Source organism: Erinaceus europaeus, unplaced genomic scaffold (assembly GCF_950295315.1).
Source record: "Erinaceus europaeus unplaced genomic scaffold, mEriEur2.1 scaffold_913, whole genome shotgun sequence".
In the NCBI taxonomy this organism is placed as follows: domain Eukaryota; kingdom Metazoa; phylum Chordata; class Mammalia; order Eulipotyphla; family Erinaceidae; genus Erinaceus; species Erinaceus europaeus.
The window spans coordinates 27,738-49,006 of NW_026648031.1; the positions used below are offsets into that span (position 1 = coordinate 27,738).

At 55.3% G+C, this 21,269-nt stretch overlaps 1 protein-coding gene and 1 long non-coding RNA gene across 2 annotated transcripts in view; both read left to right on the forward strand.

The window, feature by feature from the left end:
• Nucleotides 1-13,579, forward strand: part of LOC132536587 (unconventional myosin-XVIIIb-like) — a gene marked incomplete at its 5' end in the record, with an annotated part of 41,013 nt that extends 27,434 nt beyond the window's left edge. The window contains 4 exons of the mRNA XM_060184666.1: nt 2,082-2,234; nt 12,313-12,426; nt 13,267-13,383; nt 13,532-13,579. Coding sequence (XP_060040649.1) covers nt 2,082-2,234; nt 12,313-12,426; nt 13,267-13,383; nt 13,532-13,579 — 432 coding nt within the window. The remainder of the gene's footprint in view (nt 1-2,081; nt 2,235-12,312; nt 12,427-13,266; nt 13,384-13,531) is intronic.
• A 1,308-nt stretch (nt 13,580-14,887) lies between these two features.
• Nucleotides 14,888-17,912, forward strand: LOC132536586 (uncharacterized). The gene is made up of 3 exons (XR_009548104.1): nt 14,888-14,978; nt 17,126-17,263; nt 17,703-17,912. It is a non-coding gene; the product is annotated as an uncharacterized LOC132536586 (long non-coding RNA).
• The last annotated feature ends 3,357 nt before the right edge of the window (nt 17,913-21,269 follow it).

A 21,269-nucleotide genomic window follows, 5' to 3' on the forward strand; every position in this document is an offset into this window, starting at 1 on the left:
GACTCTCACATTTGTTTACGGTGCTGTAAGGGTCATGAGCGTAGTTTCACACCTGTGTGTGTTTGCGTTTGTGTGTGTAAGACTGACCACACTCTCCACTAAGGGCCTGTGTCTTCACACCAGAGACTCCCCTCTGCCGACCCACCCATGCTCTCTCCATGTTTTCAGAGTCCAAGAGTCTCCAGGGGTAGACAGTATAATGGCTCTGCAAAGAGCCTTTCATGCTTGAGGCTCCAAAGTCCCAGGTTCAATCCCTCATACCACCATAAGCCAGAGCTGAGCAGTGCTCTGGTGAAAAACAAAAACAAAAAAACCCTATCTCTTGGGGCCAGGTGGTGGCACAGCTGATCAAGCACACACATTACAGTGAGCAAGGATGTGGGTTCAAGCCCCTGATCCCCACCCTGCAGGGGGAAAGCTTCGTGAGTGGTGGAGCAGGGCTGCAGGTGTCTCTCTGTCTCTCTATCTCCCCCTCCCTTCTCAAGTTCTCTCTCTTTATCTAATAAGTTCAATACATAAAAACTTAAAAAAAAAAAAAATTGACAGAGTCCGAGAGTCAACTTGGCCATTATTATTATTATATTTTTACATTTTTTTGTTATCTTTATTTATTTATTGGATAGAGACAGCCAGAAATCAAGAGGGAAGGGGTTGATAGAGAGCGAGAGAGACAGAGAGACACCTGCAGCCCTGCTTCACCACTTGCAGAGGCTTGAACCCAGGACCTTGCACACTGTACCAGGTGCGCTCAACCAGGTGCACCACTGCCGGCCCTTGTTCAGTCCCAGGCTGCTGAGCCTCCAGCTTGATTCCGTGTCTCAGCTGTGGTGGAGAACGGTGTGTCCTTTGTGTTGCTGGAAGCGGCATTAGGATCAGTCATAAGGGGTTTCCACACTGACTTCTCAAGGGACTTTCCATGTGGCTTTCTGAGGGTGGAGCCTCATTTAAAAAAAAATTATTTATTTCCTTTTTGTTGCCCTTGTTTTTATTGTTGTTGTAGTTATTATTGTTGTTGTTATTGATGTCGTCGTTGTTGGATAGGACAGAGAGAAATGGAGAGAGAAGGGGAAGACAGAGAGGGGGAGAGAAAGACAGACACCTGCAGACCTGCTTCACCACCTGTGAAGCGACTCCCCTGCAGGTGGGGAGCCAGGTCTCAAACCCAGTTCCTTGTGTGGTCCTTGCACTTAGTTCTATGTGCACCTAACTGGCTGAGCCACCACCTGGCCCCAGCACTGCGGTCTGAAATTCTCTTCTGGGAGACACTCACCCAGGCCACCAGCAAGGCTCAGTGAACTGGCCGAGGAAACCAGCAGCCTGCTTATCAGCCCTCAGGGTTCCCTCTGCTCTGTCCCCCCACCTAGCCGCTGCTGCCCTGCTGTCCCCCGGGGGGAAAGGCCTCAGCTGACAGGTGGACCGTGGGAGGGACAGGCGCCAGCTAGGCCTGAGGGAGTAAATTCTCCCAGGTGAGGGCACTGAGGCTCGGGGAAGTGCCTGGCCCAAGGTCGCACTGTGAGTGGCAGCAGTAGAATTGGAACCCAGGGCTCTGGAGAAAGCTGCTCTAGTAAGAGACGCACCTCACTGTGCTGAGGCCCTGGGTTCAAGTCTCCGTACCACACGGGAGCTCCGGGAATGCACAGGGGAGCTTTTTTGCATGGTAGAGTGGTTCTGTCCTCTCCCTCTCCCTCTCTCCTCTCTCCCTCCCCTCTCCCCTCTCCCCTCTCCCCCTCTCCCACCTCTCCCCTCCCCTCTCCCTCCCTCTCCCCCTCCCCCTCCCTCCCTCCCCCTCCCCCTCCCTCTCCCTCCTCCCTCTCCCCCTCCTCTCCCCTCCCCTCCCTCCCCTCCCTCCCTCCCCCTCCCTCCCCTCCCTCCCCTCCCCTCTCCCCTCCCCCTCCCTCTGCCTCTCCCCCTCTCCCTCTCCCCTCCCTCTCCCCCTCCCCTCCTCCTCTCCCTTCCTCCCTCCCCTCCCCCTCCTCCTCCCCTCCCCCTCCCCTCCCCCTCCCTCTCTCACAAAGTGTGGTCCAGTCCAGGGAGGCTGCTCGGTGCTGACCCCGGAGGCTCACGGCCCTGTCCCCTTGTAGATCGGCCACCGGGACTTTGACGTGGAGAAACGTCTGCGCAGGGACTTGAGGAGAACCCACGCACTGCTGTCGGACGTGCAGCAGCTCCTGGGGACCATGGAGGACGGCAGGGCCTCGGTCAGCAAGGAGGAGCTGGACAAGGTGCACAGCCAGGTGGGTGAGCCGGGATGGAGGGCAGACGGGCAGGGGCTGCAGGGGGCGAGGGCGGGGGGTGCTGGGGGCCTAGGGCAGGGGGGCAGGAGGGGGGGGCTGCCAGCGGCTGGACAGTCCTGTCCCATCAAGTCCTGGGGGATCACGACTGTGTGTGAAAGACGTCGGCTGCAGAACACAGAGAAACAGCAGAGGCAGCGCAGTGGTTATGGAAAGACGTTTTCAGACGCACCAGCTTCACCTCACATGGAATCCCCCACACCAGGGCAGAGCAGAGTTCTGGAGAAAGAGACAAAAGAAGTGAGAAAGGAAGGAAGGAGGGATGGAGGGGAGAGAGGAAGGAAGGAAGGAAGGAAGGAAGGAAGGAAGGAAGGAAGGAAGGGAGACTGGGTGGTGACACACCTGGTGGAGTGCACATGTCACCGTGCTCAAGGACCCGGGTTCCAGTCCCAGGTCCCCACCTGCAGGGGGAAAGCTTCACCAGTGGTGTCTCTCTGTCTCTCTCCCTCTTTATTTCCCCATCACCTCTCAATTTCTCTCTAAAAAAATCCTTAAGAAAAGAAGAATGAAATAAAAGGGAGTAAAAGGAAAGAGAGAAGGAGGGAGGGAGAAAGAGAGGAGAGAGGGATAGAGGGAGGGAGAAAGAGTCAGAGAAACAGGAAGGAGGGGAGGAGAAAGGAAAGGAAGGAAGGAGGAAGGAAAGGGAGAGAGGGAGGGGAGGAGGGAGAGGGAGGGAGAGAAGGAGAGAGAGAGGGAAGGGAGAGAGGGAGGGAAGGAGGAGTGAGGGAGAAAGAGAGAAGGAAGGGGGAGAGAGGAAGGGAAGGGAGGAGAGACTGAGGGAAAGGGGAGAGAGGGAGGGAACGGGAGAGAGGGAGGGAAGGGGGAAAGAGGGAAGGAAGGAGGGAGAGGGAGAAAGAAAAGAGAGAAGGGGGAGAGAGGGAGGGAAGGGGGAGAAATGGGAAGGAAGGGAGGAGAGAGGGAGGGAAGAAATGCAATGCCAGCTGCCTTTGGAAGTTGATGGCACTGACCCTGGGTGTCCTTACAGAGCTGAGTACCCCCCTCCCTCCCCTCCTCCCTCCCTCCCCTCTTGACACAGGAAATGCGTTCATTTCCTGTGTCAAGAAGCACGACACACACACACACACACACCACACACACACACACACACACACAATGGGGGCATTTAAGGGTCTCTTCTCTTTATTTTATTTGTGACTGGATAGAGACAGAGAGAAATTGAGAGAGGAGGGAATAACACACGACACACACACACACAGGGACATGGAGAGAGAGGGGTGGTGGGGGGAGACACCTGCAGTCCTGCTTCACACTAGTGAAGCTTTCTCCCTGCAGGTGGGGACCAGGGGCTCAAACCTGGGTCCTTGTGCACTGTAATGTGAGCTCTCAACCAGATACGCCACTGCCTGGCCCCCTTCATTAAGTCATTTCTTTCCAGGGTGAAGCCCTACCCTGGCTGTCCTGAGCTGCCCCATCTTAATTAAAAAAAAAAAAAAGTCCCTTTTGCAGACAAAACAAGAGGGCTGTGAGCCGGTTCTCCTGAGGCCAGAAGGCCAGAGGCTACGGTCCACCTTGCCCCCCAAGCTCAGGCACGCCCTCCCTCAGTGCCCGGGCTGCCCACAGAGGGGCAGGTGTGTCCTGTGTCCCTTTCTGTAGATGGACAAACTGGGTCTGGAGGCAGCACAGGACACTCAGCAGGGAGGCAGGGCTGGGGGTTCGAGTCCAGGCTTTGTGATCATTTTTCTGCTTTCACTGTGGTGCTGAGGAATGAGCCCCCTCTGAGCTGTTCCCTCAGCTTCCCATTCTTTCCTTTGTAGAGACAGAGGGACAGAGGTAGGGAGAGACTGCTCCCCTGTCCATGGAGCTCCCCCTGGCATCACCCATGGTCCCTCCATGTGGAGCTGGGCCTTGAACCCAGGGCCTCAGGCACTGCAGGGCATGTGTTGTATTGGGTGCTTTGGCCATCCCTGCACCCCCCTTCCCCATCCAGTGGGGCTGGGATCCTGTGAGGTGAAGCCCCAGGCAGACAGTGATGAGTGCCCCTTGGTCAGGATCTAGCCTGTGGGGTCCCACAGGCCCCCGTGATGTGCTCTCACCCACCAAATACCACCCTCCATGCCAGAGCACCCCAACACGCCCCTCTCTCGCTCCGCCAGCCTCCAGGTGAAACTCTTTTAAAGAACCACAGCGGCTTTGTTCTGTCTCCCTCTTTGTCTTCCTCCCATCAGAATTCCCGAGCCGTCTCCTTCCTTGGGGTTCAACTGTGTGTCCTTGGAAAACAGTGCTATTTAATGAAGGCGCCTTGGGCAGAATCAAAGAGCCTCATTCTTCTCCCAAAGTCTTTCTACCCTGGCTGCCTCTGCATCCGGCCCCCATCCAATGCTGGCTTTCTGTCTCTGTTGCCATGGAGATAGTTCTCGGGCTGGCACCGCGGGGACCAGAGGTCGGCACAGCCCCCCGGGCTGACTGCCGGGACATGAGCCCGTGCGGGTGTCCAAGCCGATCAAATGGAATGCTGGTGACATTGTCCTTGCCAATGGGTAGACGGTGCGAGTCCTTTAAGCCCCGGGTTCCGGGGACAGAAGTGAGAAAGCCCGGAAGGGTCCCCCACTAAGTTACTCACTTGATGCAGCCAGGGCAGGAGAGGCCAAGTGGCTGGGAAGCAGGTGTGGTGAGAAAGAAAGAAGACAGGGCCCAGGTGGTGGCGCACCTGGTTAAGCACTCACATTACAGTGCACAAGGACCCAGGTTCAAGCCCCCAGCTCCCCTCCTGCAGGGGGAAAGCTTCACGAGTGGTGAAGCAGGGCTGCGAGTGTCTCTGTCTCTCTCCCTCTCTATCTCCTCCTCCTCTCTCAATTTCTCTCTGTCTCTATCCAATATAAATATCATGAATGAAAGAAAGGAAGGAAGGAGGGAAGGAAGGGAGGGAGGGAGGGAGGGAGGGAGGGAGGAAGGAAGGAAGGAAGGAAGGAAGGAAGGAAGGAAGGAAGGGCTGAACAATAGAAAGAAACAGCCCCACCCTGGTCCCGGGCTTGGGAGCAGGAATTGGCAAGGGGTCCCATCCAGCCAAGGATGAAGGGGAGAACTTGGGGTGGGGCACCGCTAAACCCTCCAGGGATGAGGGAGCTGGCAGGGCCTGGCCTGGGAGGCAGGCATCGCCCCAAGATTAGCTTTGGGGCAGATTGTGGCATTGCTGAGTCCCATTCAGGGGGTCACTCTTTGGTGAGGATCCCATCACCAGGGAGCTAGTAGGCCCTTTCAGGCCAGAGGAACGGCCATCTGGCAGAGCGGGGACAGAGATGGCAAGGGGCCAGATGAGGTTCCTCTGAGGTTGGCCAGATGGACTGGGTTGTGTGGGCAGGTGTGTGTTGACCTCATCTCCATGGTCCCCTGGGAGGTGGGGATTTCTGTCTTCAGTGCACTGTGCTGTGAGGACGCCAGCTCAGAGAGGTGGAGTGACTCACCCAAGGGTGCGCGGCAGTGTGTCTGGAAGCCGCAGCGCCCATTGTTTTACACTGATGCTGCTCACTTTGCCTAAGACGTGTCCAGGTGGCTTGACAAGCGCATACTACCCACCAGGACCTGCTGTGGGGCCCCAGCGCCTCCAGAGTTCAGTGAACTCAAATGCCACTTAAATGTCACGGGGTTGGGGAGGGGCGTGGCTCAATGGATAGGGTGCATGCCTTAGCATTTGTGAAATATCCTGAGTTCAGTCTTAGACCCTGCACAGGATCACCACACACAGCACCCAGGGAGCCCATGGAGGGTGGGTGGGGCTGTGGGGTGTCTCCTCTCTCAGCACCCTGCACAGCACCCAGGGAGCCCCATGGAGGGTGGGCAGGGCTGTGGGGTGTCTCCTCTCTCAGCACCAGGCACAGCACCCAGGGAGCCCATGGAGGGTGGGCAGGGCTGTGGGGTCTCTCCTCTGTGGGCCAGCCCTGCCTCTGCTCTCCAACTGCTGGAATAATTCTGAGTGAGTGACTAATAATTCTGAGTGAGTGACTGCCTTCTAGAACCCCCTTCCTCCCCTTCAAGGGCCCATGAGACTTCCAGCTCCCTTGACCTGTGCGCAGAGCACCAGACTTAGGGATTTGATGGATTCTCTCAAACTGGAAGCCATCAGACTACTCTCTTTTATTATGTTTTTAAATGCTTATTTACAGGGTCATGTTGAATAACATTCTTTTCTCTGTGTGTGTGTGTGTGTGAGAGAGGGGATATATATATATATATATATATATATATATATATATATATATGAGAGAGAGAGAGAGAGAGAATCAGAACTCAGGCATCGGCGGTGCTGGGGATCAAACTCCCAACCTCACACCTGCCAGCCCTGTGCTCACAGCTGCAGGGCCTCTGGATCACAAGACAAGCCTTCTCCAGTGTAGACCCTCCACCCCACCCCCACCAGCTCCCCGTCCACACACCGACAGCAGCAGCCAGAAGACCGAGCTTCCCGGCACGGCTGTGCTGGGCATCACGGGTCACCTGGCGAGATGCTGCCTGGCTTGGATCTGATGACACTTGTTCTGTCAATGACAGTGGCTAATTAATTCCCAGGGATGTTTCTATTGGAAACAAACGAATCTGGAGGCAGAAGCGGCCCCAGCAACCAGGAGATATAATTGAGATAATTGCCACGCATGAAGAGCATCTGTGAGCCACAGATGGGGGACCTGCTGGGGGAGGAGGGGCATTCAGGCCCAGGGCCGCTTCTCCCTTCTCCTGTTCCAGCCCCATCTTTCCTTTGACCTCGGTCTCCTCTCTCTTTGCTTTGCCTAGAAGAGGCCAAGCGTGAGCTCCCAGTCGCTTGAGTGACTGACTTCAATTCCACCGGGCTGTTTGCACCCCTCCTACTGAGAAGAAAACTGTCACCCCAGAAAATAGCTGTTCAGCCTCACACCACTGCTTTTCTGGCTTCTGGCTCCCCCACCTCCCTGTCTGCTGTCCCCCTTGGCCGGCCTGGCCCAAGCCAACCCCCTCCCCCCGGCTGGACTCTGCTTCTCTCTCCCTGACTGGTGTGCATGTAGGCCTCCTCAGAACTGGGGTTCAGACACCACCTCTGAGCCCATGGGTGCTGAGCCCCCCAACCCAGTCTCCTGCACATGCTCTCTTCAGAGACGCTTTCTGCTTGTGGGTGTCCCTGGGTTCCAGGCCTTCGAGGCGAGGAGGGACATCACCAGACTCACAGAGGTACTGGTGCTGAGGGGTGGGGTGGGGGTGCAGGGCTAACCGGGGCCTTTCCCGCTCTCCTCCCCCCACCCCACCCCCGTGGGTTTTTGGCGGAGCCTCTTGAAAGAATTACAAGAGAGAACGGGGCAGATAGCATAATGGTTCTGCAAAGAAGACTTTCCTGCCTGAGACACCAAAGGTCCCCAGGTTCAATCCCCAGCACCACTGTCAGCCAGAGCTGAGCTGGGCTCTGAAAAGAAAAGAAAAAAAGGAAGGAAGGAAGGAAGGAAGGAAGGAAGGAAGGAAGGAAGGAAGCTACAAGACAGTTCTCGAGATCTTCCTTTATTAGGTTATGAAGTAGATATTGTACTAAAGTGAAATTAGAGAGAAGAGAGCTAGAGGACAGGATCCGAGGGCCTGGGGAAATTCTACAAGAGAAAAAAAAAAAAACCACTCCAGGTGAGTGCCCCCCCCCCCATCTCCGTACATGTCACACCTGGGCCAGCCTCCCATTGGCCGGCTGGAAGCACCAGGTGTGGCTCCCATCCCCAACTCCCCCGCCGCCCCCAGGGAGCATCCTCTGGGCTCAAGTCCCCATATTCCCCGCTTCCCAGTGCTCCTGTCCCCAGCTCCCACAGGGGCAGACGTGGGCAGCAGAGTGCCTGAGCCCCCCCTCCCCCAGGCGCTCTCACTCTCTCTCTCTCTCTGTCCCTGACCTCAACACTGAGGGTGAGCTGGGATTCGAACCCCCAAAGGCCAATGTTGACACTTTGGGGCTTCAGTGACTGTTACTGTCACCAGATGCCAAGGCTCAGTGGTCGCCACTCAGAAACCAATTCTCAGACGCTGTATTTACCGCCAAGGGTGGGGTGGGACACAGTCCTGTGGAGGCATCTCCCAGAAGGACCGCCGCCATCTCATCCTGGGGCCCGGGGAGCCAGCATCATTGTCTTGGTGACAGAGACACTGCTGGTGAGGGGGTCTGCCCTGTTTTGGCCTGAGGCTCGTGGACATCTTGCTCTGAGGTCACTGCCCCCCCAGCCCACTGGGATGTGGTGCCCTCCACAGGGCGGGGTGGGGGTGTCTTCAGTTTGGGCTGGAGTTCAGGGGTGTGTCTGTCTGTCTGTCTCAGTCCACCCTAGATGAACAGGACTGGCTGGCGGTGGACAAGCTGTCCCCCACCCGGTACAAAGCAGCTGTCTCTGTGGTTGGGGAGGAAGGGCAGCAGAAAGGGAGCCTCCCTGAAGTCACCAGCTCTGCGACAGCTGGGGTCTAGGAGACAGCACAGCAGCAGAGCACAGGACTTGCATTCCAGAAGTTTCAAGTTCAATTCCTGGCAGCACCAATAGCCAGAGCTGAGTGGTGCTCTGGTTAAAAACAAACAAAAGATTTCTTTAACCTTTCTTTTCCTTCTTTTTTTTTTTTTTTGACTCCAGTTGCTAGGACTTGGTGCCAGCACTATGAATCTTGGTGGCCATTTTTTACTTCTTTTTTTTTTTTCATTTTATTAGATAGGACCGAGAAAAATGGAGAGAGGAGGGGGAGATTGAGAAGGAGAGAGAAAGACAGACACTTGCAGACCTGCTTCACCACTTGTGAAGCGACTCCCCTGCAGGTGGGGAGCCGGGGGCTCGAACTTGGGTCCTTGCACAGAGTACTATAGCACTTACTTGGGTACCATGCTGCCTGGCTCCCCAAAAGATGTATTTTGAAAGAACATCAAATTGCAAGCTTAGTACAAAGGATTCCTGCCGATCCTTCACTTAGATTCTTTTTTTGATTTTCTTCATTTGTGATTTAATAGTGATTAACAAGACTATAAGACAACAGGGGGACAATCCCACACAGTTCCCACCAGCAGAGTTCCCTGTCCCATCCCCTCCATTGGAAGCTTCCCTATTCTTTATCCCTCTGGGAGCACGGACCAGAATTCTTTATGGGGAGCAGAAGGTGGAAGGTCTGGCTTCTGTAATTGCTTCTCCACATGACATGGGCGTTGGCAGGTGGATCCACACCCCCAGCCTATTTCTATCTTTCCCTAGTGGGATACGGGGAGGTGGGGCTCCAGGACACATGGGTGAGGTTGTCTACCCAGGGAAGTCAAGGATGGAATCATAGTAGCATCTGCCACTTGGCAGATGAAAGGCAGTAAGATATAAAGCAGGACGAATTGTTTAATAAACAGGAACCAAAAAGTAGGAATAAAGCAGATGAAATTAGGGGTCTTTGGGTGGGAAGAAGCCAGGGGCCCAAGACTTTATTCTCAACTCGGACACCATCTTCTCAGACAATATTTTTTACTCTACCTGCTTGCTAGCTCTCAGGCTTAGGCAAATATTTCTAGATTCTTCCACTTCCAACATCCTTTTCCTCATGCTCTCTGTTAACCGCTCACCCTGAATTGTCAGGGAAACAAGCAGAAACCACAATGGTCCTTTGTCCTGTGACAGCAGGGAGTTCCTTGTGAGAATGTCATTCCAGGAGCCAGAGGTCAGGCCGTGGAGCTGTGACGGTCCCAGGACCTGCTCTCCTGGGTTCTGTTTTGTTTCCTGTCTTATCTAGCCAGCAGCTAAACATAGGGTTTAGATAGTCAGAGAAGACCTCCATGGAGCCTTCCCCTCTGCCTCTTGACGGCAAAGCTGAGGACATTTCCTATCCGTCGCTTGCCGGATAGCTTTGCAGACAGACCTCTCACCTTCTCCGCTGACCCTTTGCCTGCTAATGTCCTATTTTGCAGTGGTGGGTTGTTGGTGGTCAACCCTGAGGACCCCAGCCCAACCTTTTTATCCTTTCTTTTATGAGAGAGGTAAAGATGGCTGTGTGGACAGATGAGGTGATGAGGGACAAAAGGACCCACAGCTCTGCCCCATCACCCAAGGTGGGCCCCTCCTGGGTCCCGGGTCCCAGGGTAGCTGTGAGAGGGTGGGCAGTCAGGGGGTCTTGGCCATGGGGTCTGTGTTGGTCTGATGTGCCACCTGGTTTCTTAAAAGCCTCAGTCCCCAGGCCAACTGGGCACGTCGGGTGCTAAGTTAACCTGGCAGCGGGCAGCTCTGTGTAGGACCCCTCCTTTCTCCTCCTGTCCTACGGGTGACACACAGGAAAAAGTGCCAGGCTGGGCAAGTTCCAGGCTCTGAGCTCCTGAGCTCTGAGAATTTGGGGTGTGTTTGATCTGGCAGCAGCTGGGTGGGCATCTCCTGCCCCCCGCCCCCCAGGCTGCCCGGAGACCTTGGAGTCCCTCCTCCTGACTGTTGTGACCTTGGCATCTGACATCAATTCATCTTCTCCACCTCCAATCAGGGTCTCGACTCCCTGCCTCCGCCGGGGGAGGTGGGGGGCACAGCAGGTAAGACAGACTTGCAGGTGTTAGGCCCTGACTTGGGTTCTCTGCACATCACGCCCCAGGATAATGCTCTGATGCTTTCAAACAAACAAATCTTTAAACATAAAATAAAAACAGAGGTTGAGCCATGGCAGAGCTAGTGGAGCTCACACATTGCCATTTAGAAGGACCTGGGTTCGAGCCCCCAGTCTCTACCAAGGAGCAGGGGGGAAAGCTTCACAGGTGGTGAAGCAGTGTTGCAAGTCTCTCTCTTCCCCTCTCTCCCTCTCTACCTCCCCCCTTCCCTCTCAGCTTCTGCCTATTCACCCAAATTAAATATATGAGCAAAATATTTTAAAGTCTTTTAAAAACTTTTTTTGAATTCATTTATTTATTATTGGATAGAGTCAGAGAGAAGTTGAGAGGGAAGGGGGAGATAGAGAGACAGAGACAGAGAGACACCTGCAGCCCTGCCTCACCACTCGTAAAGCTTCCCCCCTGCAGGTGGGACCAGGGCTTCGAACCTGGAGCCTTGCGCACCGTACTGTGTGCGCTCCACCGGGTGTGCCCTGCCTGGCCCATAAACGAACTATGGATAAAGTCAGGAGAGCTCACGGAGTGCGGGCAGTGCTGTGCGGGCTCTGCTCTCCTCTGAGAGGAACAGCCTGGGCGTGTGAGGGGCACTGTGCCTGCACCGGTCCCCAGTCACTCTCTGCACTGCCTGGGAGTGGAGAAATAGCAGCACCCTGCTGTAGGCGGAGGGAAGCAGTGGGGATGGGGGGTCCCTGTGATGTCAGCTTCCCTGAGCGGCCGCTGGGCCAGAGGGAAAGGGCAGTGCCATGCCACCAGGCTCTCTCTTTGTCCCTCACTTCTCCCTCCCTCTCCTTCCCTCTTCCTCCCCTGCTGCTTCCTTTCCTCCTACTCCCTCTCCCTCTCCCTTTCCTTCTCCCTCTCCCCCTCCTCCCCTCTGTGCCTCCTTCCTTCCCTCTCCCATTCCCTCTCCCTCTCCTCTTTTTCTCTCTCCCTCTCCTTCCCTCTCTGACTCCTCCCCTTCCTCTCTTTCCCTTTCTCTCTCTCTCCCTCCCTGCCTGCCTCCTTCCCTCCCTCTCCCTCTCTTTCTCTTGCTCTCTCCCTCTCCCTCCCTCCTTGCCTCCATTCCCCCCTCTCTCCCCCTCTCCCTCCCTCCTTGCCCCCATTCCCTCCTCTCTCTCCCTCTCCCTCCCTCCTTGCCTCCATTCCCCCCTCTCTCCCCCTCTCCCTCCCTCCTTGCCCCCATTCCCTCCTCTCTCTCCCTCTCCCTCCCTCCTTGCCTCCATTCCCCCCTCTCTCCCTCTCTCCCTCCCTCCTTGCCTCCATTCCCCCCTCTCTCCCTCTCCCTCCCTCCTTGCCTCCATTCCCCCCTCTCTCCCTCTCTCCCTCCCTCCTTGCCCCCATTCCCTCCTCTCTCTCCCTCTCCCTCCTTCCTTGCCTCCATTCCCCCCTCTCTCCCTCTCTCTCTCTCTTTGCCTTCTTCCCTCCTTCTCCCTCCATCCCCCTTTCCTTTCTCTTGCCTCCTGCTGGCTGCAGCTGGAGCAGAGTGAAGCCAAGTGTGAGGATGCATTGAAGACCCAGAAGGCGCTGACAGCCGACCTGGAGAGCATGCACAGCGAGCTGGAGAGCGTGACCCGCAGCAAGAGCCTGGTACCGTGCCACCCGGTGCAGGCTGGGTGCTGGGTGCTGGGTGCACAGGGCTGGTGGAAACGTGGGCTCGGGGCTTCAGCTCTGCCGGGGCATGCATGTGGCTGGGGACTGAGGGCAGGAGCTGGTGTCAGGATGTCAGCTGCCTCTGTCCCAGCTTCTGTTCCCACTAGGTGCAAGGGGAGCCATTCAAAGACATGTGCGCACAGGTGCTCACACAGGGGAAGGGGATGGACAGGTGCGCACACAGGGGAAGGGACAGGTGCGCACACAGGGGAAGGGACAGGTGCGCACACAGGGGAAGGGACAGGTGCGCACACAGGGGAAGGGACAGGTGCGCACACAGGGGAAGGGACAGGTGTGCACACAGGGGAAGGGACAGGTGCACACACAGGGGAAGGACAGGTGCGCACACAGGGGACAGACAGGTGCGCACACAGGGGAAGGGACAGGTGCGCACACAGTGAAGGGACAGGTGCGCTCACAGTGAAGGGACAGGTGCACACACAGTGGACGGACAGGTGCGCACACAGGGGAAGGGACAGGTGCGCACACAGGGGAAGGGACAGGTGCGCACACAGGGGACAGACAGGTGCGCACACAGGGGAAGGGACAGGTGTGCACACAGTAAAGGGACAGGTGCGCACACAGGTGAAGGGACAGGTACACACACACACAGGGAGATGTGCAGGCACAGAGTTGTCTCAGCACAGCATTCGCTGCTCCCTCCAAGGCCACCCCATTCACTCTCCCCACACACAAGCCGCCATCTGCTCCTGCTCAGCTCCGTCCCCTTCTCCCTGCGGCCTGCCCCCACCCCCCTCATGGCGTCCTGCCCTCCAGGTGGATGAGCAGCTGTTCCGCCTGCAGTTTGAGAGAGCTGACCTCCTGAAGCGCATCGACGAGGACCAGGACGACCTTAACGACCTCATGCAGAAGCACAAGGACCTCATCACGCAGGCAGGCGACACTGGGCGGGGGGGCTTGGACTCAGGGCTGGGGAGGTGCGGTTGGTCCAGCTATCACAGGACAGGCGGGAGGAAGGGCAGAGTGTCCATAACCCTAAGATTGCAGAGTGTCACCTCTGACAGTTTCTGCACCCCTGCAGGAACATCAAGAATTGTTTCCTCAGACTCCCATCCACCCACCCACATAATCAAGCATCCACCTGGAAAAATAGTCAACCATCCACCTGCTCGTCAGTCCACCCCTTCACCTGTCCAGTCTTCTGCCAATACATTCATTCAATGCCCATCCATCCGTCCATCCCTCCATTCACATAACTGTCCATCCATCCATCCACCCACCCACATACCCACCCATTCTTCTATCCGTCCATCCATCCATCCATCCATCCATCCATCCATCCATTGACCCACCTGCCCATCCATCCATCCATCCATTCATATATCCATCTATCTATCCATCCATCCATCCAACCAACCATCCATCCATCCATTCATTCACCCACCTGCCCATCCATCCATCCATCCACCCATGTACTCATCCATTCATATATCCACATGTATCTATTCATCCATCCATCCATCCATTTATCCACCCACCTGCCCATCCATTCATTCATCTATCCATCCATCTACCCACCCACACACCCAACCATTCATCCATTCATCTAACCACAAATCCATCCACCCACCCTCCAATCCATCCATTCATCTGGCTACTCACATATTCATCCATCCATCCATCCATCCATCCATCCATCCATACATACATACATACATCCACCCACCCATCTAGCTATCATCCATCAATCTACCCACCCATCTACCTATCTACCCATCTATCCATCCATCCATCATCCATCCATCCATGCATTCATCTATCTATCTATCTACCCATCTATCCATCCATCCACATACCTTTTCATCCATCCATCCATTCCCTATAGCAAACACGTGGTAGGCCCACTGTAAGACATCCGGGATGCCGTGTTGGTCACACAGCCTATTCCTGTGTCCATGTAGCTCACCAGCTTCATGAGTGCATGCAGACTCAGTCACACTGCAGACCTGGTCCCACCAGGTTGCAGGGGATCAGGGCTGAGCTGAGCCCAAGCCCATCACACAGCCTGGGGATATAAGGGACATGGTGGGTCTAAGGCTGGCCAAGGCTAGTGCCCAGGTCTGGAACCCCAGTTACTTGGCACGCAGAATGACTTTCTCCCTTGGAGTCTGGTCTCGTGTCTTGGCCAGCCCATCTCTGCCTGGACTTCCAGGCTGTGTGAGTGAACGCTGCATAGCTGACCAAGGCTCTGGGCTCCTCTGGTGGGTGTGTCTCAAGAAACACAGAGATGAAGGCTGTTGGGAGGAGAGACGTCACTTGGTGTCCCCCACTGTTGTGCTAGAGACTTTGAGCATCTCAGACCCCTGTGGTGGGCGGAGAAGAGGCTTCCAGGGGTGATGTTGAGCTGAGCCTGGGGTCACTAGGGGACATTTTTGTCTTTCTAGTCTGCTGCTGACATTGGACAGATCCAGGAACTGCAGTTACAGCTGGAGGAGGCTGTGAAGGAGAAGCACAAGCTCCAGGGACAAGTATGTCTTGGGGCTGCTGTGTGGGAAGGGGAAGGGAAAGGGGCTGCCTGGTCTCACTCTCTGGGGCTTGGAAACTAACTTACCCACTCACAAACACCCACCCAACCTACGATCTATCCATCCATCCATCCATCCATCCATCCAAGCTCCCATCCATAACTTATCCACCCTCCCATCCATCCGTCCGTCCATCTGTCCATCCATCCATCCGTCCGTCCGTCCATCCATCCATCTGTCCATGCGTCCATGTATCCATCCATCCTGCCATCCCTCCATCCATCCTGTCATCCATTCATACATACATACATACATCTACCCACCTATCCACTAATCCATCTATCTATCTATCTTCCATTTATCCATCCACCCAATCCCCTATCCATCTACCTACCAACTTCCCATCCATCCATCCAGTCTCCCATTCATCCTTCTATCCATCTATCCATCCATCCATAATTTATCCATCCTCCCATCCACTCATCCATCCAACCTCCTATCTATCTATCTATCTATCTATATATATATATACTTTTTTTCATTTATCCATCCATCCACCCAATCCCCTATCCATCTACAAACCTCCCATCTATCCATCCATCCAGTCTCCCATTCATCCTTCTATCCATCTATCTATCCATCCATCAATCCATAATTTATCCATCCTCCCATCCACTCATCCATCCAACCTCCTATCTAACTATAGTTTTTTCATGTATCCATCCATCCACCCAACCCACTATCTATCCATCTAAAAACCTCCCATCCATCCATCCAGTCTCCCAGTCATCCTTCTATCCATCCATCCACCCATCCATCCATCCGTAATTCAGCCATCCATCCACCCAACCTCCCACCCCTACATCCATCTGTCCATCCATCTATCATTTATCCATTATCCCATCCACCTACCACCCACCCATCCACTCACATATTCACTCATGCAACTATCCGCCCTCCACCCAACAATCCTCACACCAACCCATCCGTCTGGGCTGACTTCAGTCACGTGCCAGCTAAACCAAGGCAGATCCTAGTACACACATGTGCACATACACACACACACACACACTCACACACACACACTCACTCTCTCTCTCACACACACACACACACACACTCACTCTCACTCACACATACACACAGACACACACTCACACTCACTCTCACACACACACACACTCACACACACTCACTCTCACACACACACACAGAGACACACACACACACACACTCACACACACACACAGAGAGACACACACTCACACAGAGACACACACGCACTCTCTCTCTCTCTCTCTCTCTCTCTCACACACACACACACACACACACACACACTCTTGTCAACATTTCTCTCTTTAGGGTTTTCTCCTTCTCAATGACTCCAAGGAAGAGGGGGTGCTCTGCGGCAGGCAGGACCACCCCCCTTTGTGAGCTCTTCCTTTGAAGCCTCCTAAGACTCTCCTCATCATCTAGTGGGCTGCAGTTCCCCATAAAATCCTGCAGACTCTTCTAGACCTGCAGCATGTGGCTGTTTAGCGGGGCTGGGCCTTGACCAGAGGTCCCTGAAGGGAGTCATGACAACTCACAGGGCCCGCTGTCCCCAGGCCCCCCGCTCCTGCAGCCTCAGCATCCTCACTGGTGGGGGGAGATCGCTGCACCGGGCTGGCAGGCCCATCACCTAGTCCCCCACGGGGCTGAGGCCCAGGAAGGATATCTTGAGGCTGTGTGTGGGTCCCAGGAGGCCAGTGGGGGGCATTTGTGGGCCATCACTACTTTGTTTTTTATGGATAACAACCAATCACACATTTGTACAAATGAAAAGTGAGACCAGGCTCTAGGAAGGAAGCTGACTGGCCCAGGGCCCCCACTGGAACGTGGTCGGGACAGGTTTTGAACCCTGACGCATGTGCGTGGCGACCAAACCCGCCCTTTGTTGCCAGCCTGGTGCCCCGACATGGGCTTGTCTATCCACAGAGCAGGGAGACGAGGGAGGGGTGACTGACAGCCCCGCTGTGGGGGCAGGCGACCCCGGAGCCCCCTGCCAGCCCCCAGCACCTAAGGCCCAGGGCAGGGGGGGGTGAGGTCCCTGCGGGTGGGCTCCTGAGCCCAGGAGGTGACTGGTGGTCCACGGGCCCCTGTGCCCCCAGCTGCAAGGGGCTCAGATGCGTATCCAGTTCCTGGAGCAAACCACCGTGGACCGCGCCATTGTCAGCAGGCAGGAGGCGGCCATCTGTGACCTGGAGAACAAGACCGAGTTCCAGAAAGTGCAGATCAAGAGATTTGAGGTACCGCTGCCCCCACCCCGTGGGCAGAGGGCTGTCGGGCATGCTCCACCCACCACCTGACACCACCCCGCTATCCCCAGTGCGTCCTCACCTGGGTACTGGGACTTAGCCTGCCCACGTGTGTTCCCTCATCTCCTCTCTCCCGCTCTTTCTTTAGTTCCTTCTTTTTTCTTCATTCTTTCCCTTCCCTTCCCCCTTCCCTTCCCCCTTCCTCTCTCTCTACTTACCTACCTTCATTCCCTCCTCCCTCCCTTCCTTCCTTCCTCCCTCCCTTCCTCCCTTCCTCCCTTCCTTCCTTCCTTCCTTGCTTCTCTCTTGACTTCTCTTTCTTCTTTCTCCTTTTCCTCTTTCTTCCTTTCTCTCTTTCTCCCCTTCTCTCCCCATTGCTCTGGGGCCCCTGCTCAGCCCCTCCAGGGTACCGTGCGCTCTCCGCCCCCAGGTCCTGGTGATCCGGCTCCGGGACAGCCTGATCAAGATGGGTGAGGAGCTGTCCCAGGCCTCCACCGCCGAGGCCCAGCAGCGGGAGAACAGCCAGTAACTACCAGCGACGCCTGGGCGAGATGAAGGTGGAGATGGGGGAGCTGGTGCAGCGGGAGGCCGAGGCCAGCCGGCGGTGCCTGGAGCTGGTGAGTCCTCCCCCCTGGCAGGGGAGCCTGCGGGGCTCTTCATGGGACCTTTGGGGTAGACCAGAAGCCTGAAGGGGGCGGGCAGAGAGCTGACGGTGTTTCCATTGGCTGCCAGGTTGAGGGTGGAGTCAAGGACAGCCAATGGCGTTGGCCGCTTCTGGAGAACTGCCCAGTGCGGGTCCCTTACAACTCCATTGACTGTGTTCTTGGCAAGCACCTGCCTCTACAAAGGTGGCCCTTCACCTGCCAGAGGGAGCACACCTGCACTTCTGGACCGTCAGAGGAGCCTTGTCAGGCCCCAGGGACACCCCTTCCGCAGCCAGGAACCCCAGGCTTCAGAGAGGGGAGGGGACGTATCCCAGGTCACAAACTATCTCCAGACCCAGCAAGTCAGCAGAGATAAAGAACAGAAATGACCTTGGAAACACTACTCTGAGAAAGGTATTGGTCTCAGCTCCATTGTGCAGATGGGGACACTGAGGCACAGGACCACGGACACTCTGCATGGACAGTCAGAGGGTCTTTGTCCAAGGCTGCGGGCTAGTGAGACCTTGACATCGGATCTGTCTGACTCTCCTGTCGGCTTGGAGGCTTTACCCCTGGTGTGGTCCACTGGATATCTCAGAAATTGTGTTTCTTGCCCACTGAGGAAATTCTCGCATAATTCAGTGTGTTTTTCTGAGAGCAGTGTCCTGTGGGGATCACAGCGTGTCTCAGAGCCTGCTCTGCCTGGGACTCCGGGTCTTTGCTGATGTGCCCCCTGGTGGCCCCTGGGTGGCCCAGGTCCTTGGCTGGGACAGCCAAGGGCTAGGCCTGGGGTCTCCAAGTCACAGGCAGGATCTCCTCCCCTCCTGTCCATTCTGGTCTCGCCAGAATGCCCTCCTGGCAGTGAGTATGGCTCTCAGGCCACTGCCTCTGCTAGCTCAGCTAATCCCACCCGACGGCCTGACCCTTGACAGGCCAGCAGCCCCCGCTGCGGTGTGGGAGGAGGGAGGCTCCCAGGCCCGTGACTGGCCCCCTCAGCCCCGCCACCAGCCACTGACAGTTTCCGCATTCCCCAGCTGCTTCTCAAGGCCACCAAGCTCCTTCCGGCCTGCTGGCCCTTTCCCTCTTATGCCTTCTTTATCTGGCCAGGCACCCAGGCAGCCCGGCCGGATCTAGCCATGCTTTTCTTCCCCTCTCCTTCGCTCTCTTTCTCCTGTCCCCTCTCTGCTCCCCTCCTTTCCCTTTCTCTCTTCTCTTCTCTCTCCCCTCTATCCCCACTCCCAGGGGTAAGTTTAGATCTTTAAATCTCCTAGAATACTGAAAAGGTTCTAGTGTAGCTCCATGGCTGAGCCACTATAGACACAAGATAAAAGTAAACCCCCCTTTTTTTTGGTAAAAACTTGCCTATCAGGGAGCAGGCAGTGGCGCAGTGGGTTAAGCGCAGGTGGAGCAAAGCGCAGGGACCGGCGTAAGGATCCTGGTTTGAGCCCCCGGCTCCCCACCTGCAGGGAGTCGCTTCACAGGCGGTGAAGCAGGTCTGCAGGTGTCTTTCTCTCCCCCTCTCTGTTTTCCCCTCCTCTCTCCATTTCTCTCTGTCCTATCCAACAACAACAACATCAGTAACAACAACACAATAATAACTACAACATTAAAACAATAAGGGCAACAAAAGGGAATAAATAAGTACCAAAAAATAAATAAAATAATAATAATAACTTACCTATCTTCAGAAATATCTTTTTATTTTTTTAAAGATTTTATTTATTCATTCATGAGAAAGATAAGAGGAGAGAAAGACCCAGACACCACTCTGGTACATGTGTTGCCAGGGATTGAACTCAGGACTTCATGCTTGAGGGTCTAACGCTTTATCCACTGGACCACCCTCTTTTCCTTTTCTGACTGCAAAGTTTCTAGCCCAGTTTACCAAGGTCGGACTTTTTATTGTGGTGTGCTTGTGGTTGGTGATGGTGGGGTATATATTCATTTTCAAGGGTTTCTGCAGCAATCACCAAGTGCTGTGTGACTTTAAAAACAATTATTTATGTTTATTATTGGATAGAGACAGAGGGACATTGAGAGGGAACAAGGAGATACAAAAGGAGAGACAGAGAGACACCTGAAGCCTCTCGTCTCTGGTCCTCCGTCGCTGTCACCAGTGTCACCTTCCCTGCCACCCCCTGTATGACAGGGCCAGCTGCCGCCGTCTCCTGTGTGTTTTCTGAACCTCCCCACGGAGCGCTGCTGGCTGTCAGGCTGGGGGCCTTTCATCTGAGGTGGGTGCCTCTCTGGCTTCTAGTGGGGAGCAGGGCTGGTGAGAGAGAGGCTCCCTGAGGCTGTCGTCAGAGTGTCCCCTCCTGAGGGGGGACTTGGGGGACTCAAAGGCAGAGTGGGCATGGTCTGTTGAGACTGGCGGGCGGGGAGGGTATTTGTTTTTGAGATTTATTTCACCCCTTTCCTGTGAAGGTAAAGAGATTCGCATGATAAAGGTAGAGAAAGAGAAACCAGGGGCTGGAGAGTGGTGCAGCCTGGTTAAGCGCACATAGTACAAAGCACAAGGACCATGCAAGGAACCAGGTTCAAGTCCCTGGCTCCCCACCTGTGGGGGACAGGAAGGGGAGTCGCTTCACAAGTGGTGAAGCAGGTCTGCAGGTGTCTATCTTTCTCTCTCCCTCTCTATCTCCCCTTCTCTCTCAGTTTCTCTCTGTTCTATAAAATGGAAAAAAATGGCTGCCAGGAGCAGTGGGCTCAGCTGGCACTGAGCCCTAGGGATAACCCTGGAAGCAGAGAGGGAGAGGGAGAGGGAGAGGGAGAGGGAGAGGGAGAGGGAGAGGGAGAGGGAGAGGGAGAGGGAGAGGGAGAGGGAGAGGGAGAGGAACCATGGCATCACTGGATTGGAGTCTCTGGCCTGCAAGTCCTGTGTTCTGCCCACTGGGCTATCTCCCCGGCCATGTGGGAGATTCTCTGAAACCTGGAGGTACTGTTCCACCGTTGCTGCCATGGACCACTTCTTTGGGGAAAGCGTTGCCGCCCGTTGTTTATTTTATTTTGTTAAAGGTCTGTTTCTTTCTTCTGTGAGAGAGGCCAGGGCACTGCTCTGGGACACCCGGTGCCAGGGACTGAACCCGCACCTTCTGCTTTACCAGGTTCAGGCTGAGCTGCCAGCCCCCACCACTCATCTGCAGCTTCTAACAGCCAGGTCTCTGGGGAGGGCCAGCAGGAATGTCTTGGTGCCACTGGCTAAGCACTCACTCACTCACTCAGTCACTCACTAATTCACTCACTCATTCATCACTTACTTATTCATTCAGCTCACTCATTCATTCATTCACTCACTCACTCAATCATTCACTCATCCATTCACTCACTCATTCACTCACTCACTCATCCACTCA